General features: G+C 34.5%; 1 protein-coding gene across 8 annotated transcripts in view; it reads left to right on the top strand.

Moving 5' to 3' along the window:
* The window catches only part of LOC126889825 (ataxin-3-like), a 157,079-nt gene extending 145,359 nt beyond the window's left edge, over positions 1-11,720 (top strand). For all 8 annotated transcript variants that reach the window (XM_050658504.1, XM_050658507.1, XM_050658509.1 and 5 more), the window contains one exon: positions 11,375-11,720. In XM_050658504.1, the coding sequence (XP_050514461.1) occupies positions 11,375-11,625 (251 nt within the window). In that variant the 3' untranslated portion in view covers positions 11,626-11,720. The remainder of the gene's footprint in view (positions 1-11,374) is intronic.
* The last annotated feature ends 2,640 nt before the right edge of the window (positions 11,721-14,360 follow it).

The following is a 14,360-nucleotide window of genomic DNA, read 5'->3' as shown; positions in this document are numbered from 1 at the left end:
ACCCATTTGGTGATATGGTGAAAACTTTTTTAAAAAGCTTAATATCTGGTGATTTTTTGAACTTACCTACATATTATAAATTTATTTTAAAATTTAAAAAGTACGATTATATTATTTAATATTTTTGTTAATAGTTTGTTATTCGTTAAGAATTGCCTAATATTCATATCATACAAAAGTCTAATTTGTAATATAAAATGATCCGCCTCTGTGGTTGTGTTCAACCGGGGATTTCCCGAAGTTTACGCTATTCTTGCACTGAACTTCTAATAATTTATGTCTTGGTTTTATAAACAAACCAGTCCAGTTAATATCACTTTTCAATTTATCAGTTTTATCTTTCTTGTGTCGGCTGTAGAGTTTTAAGTGATTAATGTTTTTCATATCTGTAGTTTTGTCACGTTTTGTGTTGGTTTGATGATCATCTAAAATCTCAAAGGAAGGTATAGGTATATTTACTATTTTTTCAGTAGCATTAGCAAAAATTACTAGGTGTTTCAACAAAAAGATTTTTTGAAACAAAGGTGGTCTGTCAGGCCAAGTTTACAACATAAAAGTTAAGTTTTAAATAATCTACGTTGTCGAGATTTTCAGTACCTTTCATAAAAATGAACACCTACATTTTACATTATATTTTACAAAAAAAATCGTTTTATTTTTTTCAAAAAAAATTTTCGTTTCAAAGAACTTTTTAATTTTTCTTATGCAAACAACTTATTGCTAATTATAAGTAACAAACCATTATAATAATTTTTATTCTAATTGTTTCATTAGGTTTGTTCCAACCCTTCACATTACCGTTCTGGAATGGTTAGGCGTATGCGCATGTGCAATAACGTATAATTATGCGCAGTAACACATTTTTCGTTACTGCGCAGACTCATAACAATCTGGTGATTTTTAGCAAAATCTGGCAACTTTTGAAGCGATTGTCTGGTGATTTTTAGTTTTTTGGCCTGGCAACCTTGAGTGCGATGGATGTAAACGACAAATTCACATGGGCTGCACAGAGGTTTCACTTGACGATCGGGTAACCAGACAGAAAGTTCGTGGTATTTGTATTCTGTGCAACTCTTGTAACACAAACGTTGCTAACATTTCTCAAATTAAGGATCTTTTATCTGATCTCAAATTAGATATTAACAGTAAAATGGATGCATTTGATAATAAACTGGCCGAATTAAATGAAAAATTAAAGCAGATTGACTCTCTTAAATCAGTAGAATTTGCGGATAATATAGCTAACGAAGCTGTTGATCGTATTACAAGAGCCAAAAATGTGTTAATCAGAGGCGTCCCCGAAGTGGGTTCTACATCTCAGGCTAAAAAAGATCATGACAATAATGTTATTACATCGGTATTGAGTTCTGTTGGGTGTCAAGAAACTCCGCTGAGTTTTTACAGGGTTGGCAAACCTAATCAACGTTTCCCTCGTATGTTAAAAGTGGTTATGTCTTCCGACTATTTTGCTAAACAAATTCTACGCAACAAATCCAAGCTTCTAGAAGATAAAGACACTGAATCCTTCTCCATAATTGACGACAAAACTCCAATTCAACAACAACGTCTGAAAGACCTTCGAAGCGAACTGGAAACTAGAAAAAACAATGGTGAACGGGACTTGACAATTAAGTACATCCAAGGCATTCCTAAAATTACTACATTTCGCCATTGACCCAAACTCCTCTATGTTCAACGATTGGTTACTTCTTTATACAAACATTGCTTCACTTAATGCTAAATTTACTGAATTTGTATGTAATATTCAATTAATAACACCTCATATTATCTGTATAGCTGAAAGTTGGTTGAATAATAATATTCCTGACTCTTTAATTGCCATACCTAGTTACACTATTTATCGTAAAGACCGACAAAATCGTGTAGGAGGTGGGGTCTGTATTTATCTTTCGGAGTTAATTACTAATAACTTTTCTATTTGTGCTAAAGATATTCAGACTGCCGGATTAGATATTCTTCACCTGACTATCACCAGAAATTCATTTACCATGAATCTAATTTGCTTGTATCGTCCCCCTGATACCCAACCAGGAACTGATAATCTTTTTATTGAATTACTTGAGGAAATATCACTTCTTGACAATCTTGTTATCGTAGGTGACTTTAACTTTCCCGATATCTCATGGCCAGCTATTTCGTTATCTGACGGTGTTAGCTCTCATAATTTATTTAAAAATTTTATTATAAATTCCAACCTGTCGCAACTTATCACCAAACCTACTAGATTTAGAGTTAATAATCAACCATCAACGGTCGACCTGGTAATTACAAACGAAGAACAATTAATTTCAACGATAGACATATCTTCTCCAATTGGAAAATCCGATCATGCAGTGATAACTTTCCACATTCAGTTTAACTTATCGAAAAGTCTTAACAAAATGTATACAAAGACTATAACAGCTACAGATTTCTTTAAAGTTAATTCCGCTTTACATCAACTTAATTGGAATAACCTTTTTCATAACTTAATCGATCCCTCGTCAATGTGGGACACTTTTCTTGACACTACAACTAGAACTATTTCAGTTCATACAACTGAACGTCAGCTGCTTAGAAATCAATTAAAACCTTGGATCAACCTTGCCGCTACACGCTTAATTCGACATAAACGGAAGCTTTGGCAATCTTATAAACGCACAGGTTCCCTTGATGATTTTCTTGTTCACCGTAAATTTTCCAATAGAGTAAAACAATCTTTGCTAAACCTAAGGAAAGATTTTGAAGAATCTATCATTGCAAGTGATAATAGTAAGAAAATTTTCCGGTACATTCGCACATCTTTATCATCTAAAGTCTCCATACCATTGCTTCAAAAAGCCGACGGGTCTTTATGTTCCTCGAATAAAGAATCCTCTGATGCTTTATCGCTGTTTTTCACTCAGGTTTTTACAGATGAACCTAATGATGCCGTTCCTCAAATAATGTGTCCACGTTTGCATGCAACTCTTAATGACATCTCTTTCACACCGGAGGTAATTAAACAACATTTACGGAAACTACGCAACAATTCATCGCCTGGTTTGGACGGACTAACCTCCTTTTTTCTAAAACAATGCGCAGATTCTGTAGCAATCCCACTATCCCTTATGATGAATACTTCCTTTAATCAGGGTTATCTCCCTTCATCGTGGAAATTGGCTTCGGTTACTCCTATTTTTAAGAAAGCAATAAACTTGATTGCAATAATTATCGCCCAATCAGCCTAGTACCTATTGTCAGCAAGATCATGGAAGCCATTATTTCTGAAGCTATGTCTGAGTTTCTCCTTCACGAAAATGTGATTCCTCACCAACAACATGGTTTTATTAAAGGTCGTTCAGCAATCACGAATTTACTCCATTGTGTTAACGATTGGTCGTCATCTTTAAACGATCGGCATCCTGTTGACGTAGTCTACTTAGACTTCTCCAAAGCTTTCGACCGTGTTCCCAAGCGTCGACTACTAGCTAAATTGGATCACTTTGGTATCCGCGGAAAGTTAAACCTTTGGATTCAGAATTTCCTATCTGATAGGTATTTCCGAGTTCGTGTTGGGGAAGCATATTCATCAGATAAACCTGTCAAGAGCGGAGTTCCACAAGGATCGGTACTTGGACCACTTCTCTTCTGTGTCTATACAAGCGATCTTCCACTCATTATATCTAGTAAGGTTTCCATTTACGCTGATGATACCAAGTTGTACGTTAATCCTATTGTTAACCAACATGTTCTTCAACATGATCTCGATACAATATTGAAGTGGTCCTTGGAATGGTTACTTCCTCTAAACATTGAGAAATGCGTTGTACTACACATTGGCAAGAACAACCCGTCACTACCGTACTTTATAAATGGACATCCCTTAAGCTCGGTAACCTCCCACAACGACCTCGGAGTGATAATTAACAGTGACTTAAATTGGTCGGAGCATATTGTGTCGGTGTGTAAACGTGCAAACTCGAAACTATTTCTGATACGTAAGTGTTTTACACGTATTTCTTTAAATTCCATGTGCAGACTTTATTCAATATACGTCAGACCTACTCTTGAGTTTGCAGGACCGGTTTGGAATCCAGATCTCGCTCGTGACAAGGTATTAATCGAAAATGTGCAGTGTAAAGCTACAAGACTCGCATTCGGCCGCGTAAGACCTTGTTATGAAGATAGACTCACCATGGCTCATCTAACGACTTTCGAGCGTCGACGTCTTCGAGGTGATCTAATTTTGTGCTTCCGAATTCTGAAATACAACTTTGGAAACCTAAATACCATGTTTACCATAAACCGAGATGATAGATTAAGAGGCCACCAATACAAATTAAAGAAGGAGCAGGCAATAGCACGGTCCAGAGTAAACTTCTTGCCTAACAGGATATTTAATATTTGGAATAATTTAGATCGAGACACCATATCAGCAACTACAGTGAATACGTTTAAAAACAGACTGGATACGACAATATTTCATACATAAAAAAATTGCACGATGTTATTCTAACTAACTAATTCTAACTAATTTTTTTTTATTAAATTAACTTTGATTAAATTTGACAAATAGAAGAAATTTTTTTTTGTACACTCTATAAATAATTATGTTAATGTTTATATTAGTGAATAGAGAATCAAATAACCTTTCAAATGAGCTATCACACAACCCCTACTCTCATTTAAAAAAGTCATCGATTACGTCATCACGCTCAGACTGATGACGTCAGTAGTATTATATATATATATATATGCCAAAAAAAGTAGTATGCTAATTTAAAAATAAAAATCGACCTGCCTGAGGATTTCTCTTGAAATTTGCCCATTCTCGAGATAATGAATTTATGCCAACTCGAACGTCCTCAATACTACAGTGTCGCGCCCGCTTGATTAGCAATTAAAAAACAAAGGCGTTTCCGATATCGTATTGCAAAAAACTCTTTGGGATTTCATCAATTAATGTTTAAAGAATATCTACCTACCTTGGCAACTTTGAAATTTTTAGATAAATGTCCGATTTAGGGTTAAAAATGGCCGATTTCGCAATTTTCAAAATTTTCAATCGCTTATATAACAAAAACTATAACTTAAGAGAAAAATCACTAAAGACCTTTTCTGTTTGGAATGATTCAAAAAACCTAAAAAAAATTGTTCGATTCAAAAAGAATAATTTTAGGAAAAACCCCTAATCTTTCCCCTCGCCTGGCAAGGTCTTATGCTCTTCAGAATCGCCTGTCATTGTACACATTTCTTCTAAATGACTTACTCAAACACATACTTAAATTTAAACCTTACAGGAGAAAGTTTATTTTACCCCCTAAATTTGCACTTTTCGATTCATCTGGTAGATACACGTGCACCGCTGATGCCTGCCAGGTCATGGTTTTTAGCCTTGGTGTGCTATGAATTATCACTAGAAAAATTTCTAGCCTTACAGGACGACCGTTAGTCGGAAGGTTCACTAGCTCTTAGACTACATTTTTGTACCGTATCGCACCGATTTGAGCATGCACTAAAAATATAAACTCTTTTCACCTACCATATCTCTTTTTGTATTATAACTATTAGAAGACTAATAAAGGAACGAATCTCTTTGTTTTTTATAAGCTACAAAAATATTTATTATAGTTTTTTTAGTTAGATGCATAGTTTTTAAGCTATTCGCAAAAAACCGTCCGAAAAGGTGTCGTTTTTCAATGAAAATGGCCAATTTTCAACCACGAATAACTCAAAAAATATTGAGTTTTCAAAAAAAAATTATAGAGCAGTTTTTGCTTAAAATTAGGTTCTCTAGCCACTTCCGTAGTTATTTTGACCAAAAAATTTTCCACTCCCTTGAAGGGGTGGGAGCCGCCCCCAAGATAAAAGCGCCATAGTATATAGGGTAGACTTTATTTCTTGAGCTATTCCCTACTTACTGTGAAAATATCAAGTAAACCGATGTAGTAGGATGGAATTCGCAGCCAAATACCCTCATTGACTGCCCTAGTTCGTGCGTACATATGTTTTGTATATAGCCTGGGATTTTTCCTCTTGAGCTCAATTGGACAATTTTCCTCTTGTTGCGACCAGGTCAATATGGTTCTCTTTTAGCAAATTTGTGCAAAATTTGGCATTTTGATCTTCTTTTGTCTTCTGTATTAAGTTGGCGGATACGTTTGACAATTGGTCCTTAGAAGGTCCATTTGTTGGCAGTGTCATAACTTTAAAACCTGTGATTTCTTCTTGCAGGTAATCTTGTGAAAGATTATCTGGCGCTTCTTGTGCTAGTTCATTTAGGCTTGATGCACATTTGTGTCTTTTCAAGCCGCGTGCACGCTGCGAGCAAGCTGCTTGTTTTCAAGCCAAGTTTCCCGTCAATACACATTTGAGCGGTTTCTCGGGGTCAATACATGCCAGAAATAAACAGCTCTGTCATCTGTATCTACGTTGAAATCGATCACGCGGTCAACGTGTACTGAATTATTGTCCAGCCCACTCTACCAAACCGCCTGACTTGTTTTCAAGCGGCGTAGCAGAAACTGCGTGCTCTCAGTCCAGGCGGCTTGCAAGCAGGTTGCACGCCGCGGCTCAGCTCGAGTGTGCAGTGAATAAATTCAACTCATGTACTGCTGAACCGCCAGCGATCGCAGATAGCTTGCTTGCAGCGTGCACGCAGCTTGAAAAACGCAAATGAGCATCGATTACCCAGGGTGCACGTGCAGTATTCTACTAGGGATGCGAACAAGCTTTACACCTTATTTACATATTAAACATTAAAAAAAAATAAAAAAATATTTGTCAGGTACTAAAAATCACAAATCTCCTACTATAGTTTTTGTAATGAAGCCATATTACAAGAAGCTTGGCAGACAGAAGGCATTAACAGGCATCACGTTTTTACAGAAGCAATCATAAGATTGGTTGGAACAGTAACGAAATCTTTTGTACTGCCTTCGTCATGCACATTACACGAACTATGTAACTTTTTATCTAACTAAATGTCTCTGAGATATTAAGGGTACAGAATAACAATGTAAATTAGGTTTCAACTAAATACTGTGCAAATTATATCGCTGGTACCTACGATTAATGTGATTCCTAATACATTTCCAGTGAAAATAATAACTCTGATAAGTATTGGCGATTACAATTTTTTTATATGCGTGTCCGCGAAGATTATAACTCCCAAAATATTTATAATGAAAAGATTTAGTTCATAATAGATGCCGACGAAAAAAAATATTTCCCGTTCTGTTTCTGTTTCTGCCGAAGAAAACAATTCTTTCTGAGAACTTTTTACTAATTAAAATTTTCGTGGGCCCACAAACAGAAATGATGTTTTTTGCCGATACTCCTCAAAAAATAAATTTTTTCGCTAGCACTTTATTAAGGATTATAATTTTCACAATCATATATTCGAAAATAATATTTTTCGCGGCGTTCATTGAAAGTTCTACTCTTAACGGCATTTTTCGGAGTTACACTTTTCGTAGGCGGCGGCGATATATACTATATCGCCGCCGACTACGAAAAGTATAACTCCGAAAAATGCGGCGAAGAGTAGAACTTTCAATGAACGCCGCGAAAAATATTATTTTCGATTATATGATTGTGAAAATTATAATCCCTAATAAAGTGTTAGCGAAAAAAATTTTTGTTTGAAGAGTATCAGCAAAAAACATTACTTCTGTTTGTGGGTCCACGAAAATTATAATTACTAAAAAGTTCTCAGAAATAATTGTTTCGTCGGCAGAAACAGAAAGAGAAATAATTGTTTTCGTCGGCATCTATTATGAACTAAATCTTTTCGTTATAAATATTTTGGGAGTTATAGTCTTCGCGGACACGCATATAAAAAAGAATTGTAATCGCCAACACTTATCAAAGAGTTATTATTTTCACTGGAAATGTATTAGGAATCACATTAATCATAGGTACCAGCGATTTACTCACAGATGAAAATATTTCATATTTTATCTTCAATCTTCAATTAATTTTTGTTTATTTGTTATTTTTGAAATGTTATGAATTTTTTTATTCCTGAATGTGTTGTACTGAACTGTTTTATGTATATTACAATTTATTAGAAATAAGAGAATACGGACATAGTCTTTATAGTCGAAGAAGCAATAATGTCACAAAATAACACACATTACATAGTATGAAAAGTATGCTTTGGCGGCTTACAATGGTTCTTATTTTGTTTCTTGGTATTGAAATGTCAGTTGGATTATGTGAGTTATAAAGTTTTATTTTTTGATTCTGCAGTTTTCTTGCTGATACGCCACATTAAGCAAGTTAGTGTGTGTTAAAATTGTTACTTTACCCAATGAGGATTACAGATAAGATATTGCGTGGATACTGTGTATCCATCAATCGACTGTTTCTCATATAGTAAAGCAATACAATGAGATTGAAGAATACAAAAGGTCAAAAGACTTAAAAAGGTTGGTTTAACCCTTTAACGGACAGAACTATTGTTTTTGTAAAACTATACTTTTGAATAGTAAAAGTAGTTCATTATGCATCGTTAGTAAGACAAAAAATGTTCAAACAAATTTTTTCTGTGCCAGAAGGGCTGGAAAGGGTGGTAGATATAGCTACCAGTGTGCATTTTGACAAACAACTTAATACTTAGTGGGCAATGGTATATATAACGACCAGTAAAAACAATTACAAAAATTTATAAAAAAAATAGTTTATTTTGACAATGTAAAAAACTAAATACAGTAATATTTTAAATTTATTATCTAAGAACTTTCTGTCTACTATGGTAGGGTGCAAAACAGTCTTTTCATAGAGCAACGTTACAAACTTTACAACGTTACAAGCACAAAGGGCACAGCGCCTATAAGTTCCTTTGATGGGTAAGTGTGAACCAGCATTCAAAGTTGAGTTTGATGGTGGTCCAGACTTTTTTCTGAAAGTAAAAGTGCTAATCAAATTATCAGCTAGTTCACTGCGGAACTGTAATTCAATCATAGGCTTAGTTAGCACTTGAGTTTCTTTTTTCAGAGTCTCCTTATATAAAATATAGCTGTTTACTATTGCTGCGTCTAAAAGGTAGAGAACCTTGTCTAGCAAATAAATACTAAACTTTTTTTTAATGTATCCGTAAAAATTTTAGTATTGGGCGTAAACTACGATCTCGAGATTTTTTGGTTTAGTATGTGAAACTCTTATTTGGTACAATCCCCAAAATGATTAAAAATATTTTCGTATCGCTAATGTCAAACAACAATATTTTTACAGAAATTTGTTGCCACAATATTGTTTAATAAAAGGCATAAGTTTCAAAACGAAAAAATAAAAATTGTTTGTATGCCGGGATAAATAAAAACAATGAATTTTGGGGTTACAATTATCATAAAACATATTTATTATTGCAATAACTATGCCAGTGCTTTTAAAGAATTATCTGCTAGTTAAAAATAATGAAAAAAGTACACTTCTTCAATTTTTGTCCAAGTAGTTTATTCCAAATGACACTTGTGCAAAACACAAAAAAATAAAATTGAACGATTTTTTACATAGACTTTTGCAGAAAGGGGCACTGGTAGCTTATCATACCAATTTTTTGAAAAGCACGTGGTTGCCACGCCGCATACAGGTTTTCGGTATTCACACCTACCAGCAAGCATTCAGTGTATCGACTTCGCCTATAAAAATTGTTTTCACCGCAACTCTGATGACAAATTAAGCCGTAATAGCTTATGGTATATATAGCTACCAGAGAGCGTTAAAGGGTTAAACCCAAAACGGCCTGCCAGAGTTCTAGGGCTTTTTCCATGGCATAAAACACAACGGTTCCAATTTGCAATAGCCCATGTCAACTGGAACAAATATCAATGGGGAAGAGTTCTTTTCACAGATGAAACAAGGATACAATTTTTGAAGCCAGATGGACGTTGTCGAGTATATAGATGGTCTGGGGAACGTTTCACAGAATGTAATCTTGTACACATCGTTAGCTTTGGTGGCGGTTCTGTTGTGCTATGAAGTGACATTAGTTGGGACAGTCGTACGGAGCTTATTGAGGTTAATATTCGAATGAATTCTGACTGGTACATGTTTTTCCATGAAAAAGAGACCATGTTTTTCCTTAGGCCATCTTCATTGGGTATGATAATTTTGTGCTAATGCATGATAATATCCGTGAACATGTCGATGGTTAAGAGCGCAGATATAGTATGTCCAAATATCTTTAATTGTTGAGGAGAACGTTTTAAAGTTTTCGCGTTACTTTTTGTTTGATACTGCTGATATACCGATATATCATAATGTTTGGGTAATAAGTTCGGGTATCATTATTAGCTTAATGTAGATATTTTTCAAAATATTATGTATTATTGGGTTAAAAAATATTTTTTTTGAAAATGTGTATGGACATACAACATAAGGCGCATGTTACTGCATGTCCGGTCAAATAATATTTACAGCCATGATAAGTTTGATCGCGTGAGCACTAACATTGTATGTCCCAAAACATACTATGTTTTTGCACTTCCAAACGGACATAAAATATCTGTGCAAGTCGGTTTTTAGTACAAATGGGAAATACTATATTTTGGCAAGGCCGTTTAACCCATACAATAATTATGCAGAACATTCATATGACCCTACTGAATATTTTTATAATGTTATCTTAAAATCAGCAAAAAGTGGACATACTATATCTGTGCTCTTAACCATCGATGTAGCAGAAACAGTCATACAATATCTTGAGAATGTTGGGATTGAGGCTCTAGACTGGTCACCAATGAGTCTTTATGCAAATCCCATAGAGCCATAGACCATCTATGGAACAACCTAAAACGACGTATACAAGCAAGAAATCCAGCTCCAAACTCAATTGCAGAATTAAGAAATGCTGCACCGGAGAAATGAAATCGGTTTCCACAAGAAACCATCCAAGATCTGCTGCGAAGCATGCCTAGAAGAATGCAGGCTATAACTAGAGCTAGAAGAGGAAATACCTACTAAGTACTAAATTGTTACAATGTTGTTGTATGGTCGTTATTGTTTCTCTCTCTAATTAAATGTTATGAGCAAAATTAAACTATTTCAATAATTTCTCTACAAATTTGTTGTAGCTCTTCAGTATGCAAGTGAATTGACAATGAATATAAGTATGTAGAATATTCCAGTACAACTTACGTATTTAGCAATAACAAGTACAAAACTTTTCAAAAGGAAAAAATTTACTTCAAAAACAGCCTCAAAATAAAATATACAATATTTTTGTCTGTGAGTGTATAAATAGACAAATTATGTGCAGTTTTTCAGATAAACTGGTATAGAGACAAATTCTGTACACTTTTCTCATTTAGCATAAATGTACAACTGGGAATAGTCAATATCAACGAGATTGGCCTATTATTCAACTAATTCATTTTTAATTTTTCAGTTGTAAATGATCCTCCACCAAGACCTCCGTTAAGAAATATTTCTTCAGTTGAAAGTGATCCCGACCTGAGAGCAGCGCTGGAATTAAGCATTGCTGATGAAATTAATTTTATTTCCCAGTCTCAAGAATCTGAGGATAATGACCTGCCAGAAGCTTTAAGGTTAAGTATGCAAGGTTTTCCGACAACTTCCGAAGAAGACGATGAAGAAACGCTACTAAGAAAAGCCATTAATATGAGTTTACAGTGTTAGTTATGGTTAATTTTATTGTGACGATATGTTTTGTAAATAATATAAATAATATTTTGTTGGATAGTAACTTGAATCATTAAATTATTTTTATACATTGTCTTATTATTATTTGAATATAGTTTAAAGAGAACACTATCTAACATAATAGTATGTAATAGTATAACTGACACATTTTTTAAAAATACGGAACTCTTACTATAGTGCGTTTCACGTTAAGAATAGAACATTGCGGAGATAGCCCCATGTATTTCTTATGGGCGATAGAAGCGTGCGCGCCGATGCCACGCCGTACTGATTAGAATGAATTGTATATCGGCAGTCGAGTATCCACCCGTGCGCTAGAGGTTTTTCAAGTTTTTCAACACTGGTCTCCGTAAGCGTAATGTTCTATTCTTAACATGCAACAAAGTAGAGAAAGTTTATCAAAAGAACAATTTAATCGCAGTATGTTTGATTTAAATAGTTTTTTAGTAAATGTATCTTGAATGCTCAAGGAAAACGGAAAAGGGTGATTGGATCCGAAACCCGATGGCTGAAACAATCCTGTTTCCAAAAACGATAATCCTCCATAACTATAAACCGTCCCAGGCTCGGCCAATAAAGGATTATTTGGTTTTACTGTCTTGGAAGGTTTATCATGGAGACTGGGAAGCCCAAGATGAAGAACAATTAAGACGGCGATTTACGAAACACTGAGAGAAATTAAGCTGAATTCTGTCCAGGACCTCATGAGAGAAATCCGAAGAAATTTGCGTCTGGTAGAGCAGAATGGATCACTCTACATAATCTGATTGTATAGTTTAGTTAAGTATTGAATTGTAATTTAGGATAACTAGTTAGTGTTTAAATAAATTTCTTCATTAAAAAAATCCGATAACTATTTTGTGCTAAAACTGTTAGGACATACCATAGGTAAATCATGTCATCGATGAGTCCTCGCAAAATCCTTTCATACAGCTTGCCGGTGCACGAAAGGAGGCAGATGGGACGATACTTTTCAGTACCTATTCATACCAGATCCTACACGGGGACCTGGACCCCGTGTAGGGTCTGGTATGAATAGTACAAGGTGACATTTTGAAATTATGTATAATTTCCATCAAGAAATTAAATACAAAACCCAAAATATTGATACTTAGTTTAGAAAATGGATGTCTGTATTTAACAAATTAAAAAAAAAACATTAGGTACCTATTGAAAGTGTGATAAATTATTAATTTCAAATTTCAAACTCTTATATTTACAAAAAAAAATGAATAACCACTTTCAATTTCGTTGCAAAACGAAAATACAGCCGAACCATATTCTAGTCCAATCAGAGAGTGCCGCAAGCACCCCTACCGGTTTCGAAACTTATTAGTCTCTCTAAGTCTAAAAGACTAAGTTTTCACTCTAATGGCATATAAAACAACCAGTGGCGACGCGTGACTTTTTCTAAAGTGTTACCAAAACCAGATGCAAAAAATCTTATTTAAAAAAATGAAGATATGGCTAAATGTATATACACATAGCTTCAATAATATCATTTTGTATATCACTTGAAACTCTCGAAAAAACAGTTGATGTTTCTAGATGTTGGCAAAATTTTTGACCTTTTTTGGCAATTAATGTTAACAATTCCCTGTAATTGCCTCGAATGTCAGAGCCGTCGCCCTCAAAATGACCACGAAACGCTAATTCTTGTTCGGCCAAAAAACATACGGTACATATCTATTATAAGTGAGCTAAGGATATACGAGTACCTATCTATTTTTTTAACAAACTCATTATATGTTTAGCAATATTTGCTTTAAATGCTTGGTTAAGAGAACTTTTGATTCTTGTTTTGCCAAACTGAATCAAATTGGGTATACATCTTACATGTAGGTAACGGAGAAATTTCATGTCTCTTTTTTAAAACTCTAAAACTATTTAAATCGTGAACCTGGTCCACCCATTTTTCTGTAAAAACCAGAAGACATGGCCAACAATACAGTCTATTTTTCTTGCAACCACATAACCAAGGATTTTCACTGTACTAACTAAATTTAAAATATCGAGCTAATTTTTTAAATTCCTTTTTTAAATTGTTTAAAATAGGTCTTTCATTTTCAATAATCTCATTTTATTTTTCAATCAGAATTACTTTTCAAGTAGTTGATCGATTACGCAGCGACACTCATCCATGGTGAACTGCATGCACACTTTTTATTATAGGTACTGTTAGCAAATTTAAATCTGGTAACAGCCCTACCGATATACAAAGCGCGCTTACGCCCATCGCTCCTTCAAAATTTTCAGTACTAGCCGGTCCCGAGCCGCCCGAGCGACAGCGAGATAACCATTCATTGTCACCACAAATGAGACTGGTAACAGAATATAATAAAGTGCAACTGAGTCACATAAACTCGCCAATATTTTCGTGTATCTGGCTATTTACTGAATTAGGTACTATTAACACATAACATAATAATATATTTCTATTGGTAAAAATAAAATAAAATAATAAATAGAATTATTCATCGTCATAAAATACATATTTATTTGCAAGATTTTTAACTGTTACCAATGGTAACAGTGGTTACATGGACGCTTCGCCAGTGAAAACAACATAATGCTATTCTACACCCCACCAGAATGAAAACAATGGGAACCTTCTCTGGTTACACCTCCGAGGCTTCTACAACGAAATTGAAAGTGGTTATTCATGTTTGATTTACATTTACTCTGTGTGGAGTATGAAGGGAACCATTCTC

The sequence above is a fragment of the Diabrotica virgifera genome, chromosome 8 (genome assembly GCF_917563875.1).
Source record: "Diabrotica virgifera virgifera chromosome 8, PGI_DIABVI_V3a".
In the NCBI taxonomy this organism is placed as follows: domain Eukaryota; kingdom Metazoa; phylum Arthropoda; class Insecta; order Coleoptera; family Chrysomelidae; genus Diabrotica; species Diabrotica virgifera.
This window is presented reverse-complemented; position numbering and strand designations above follow the sequence as displayed.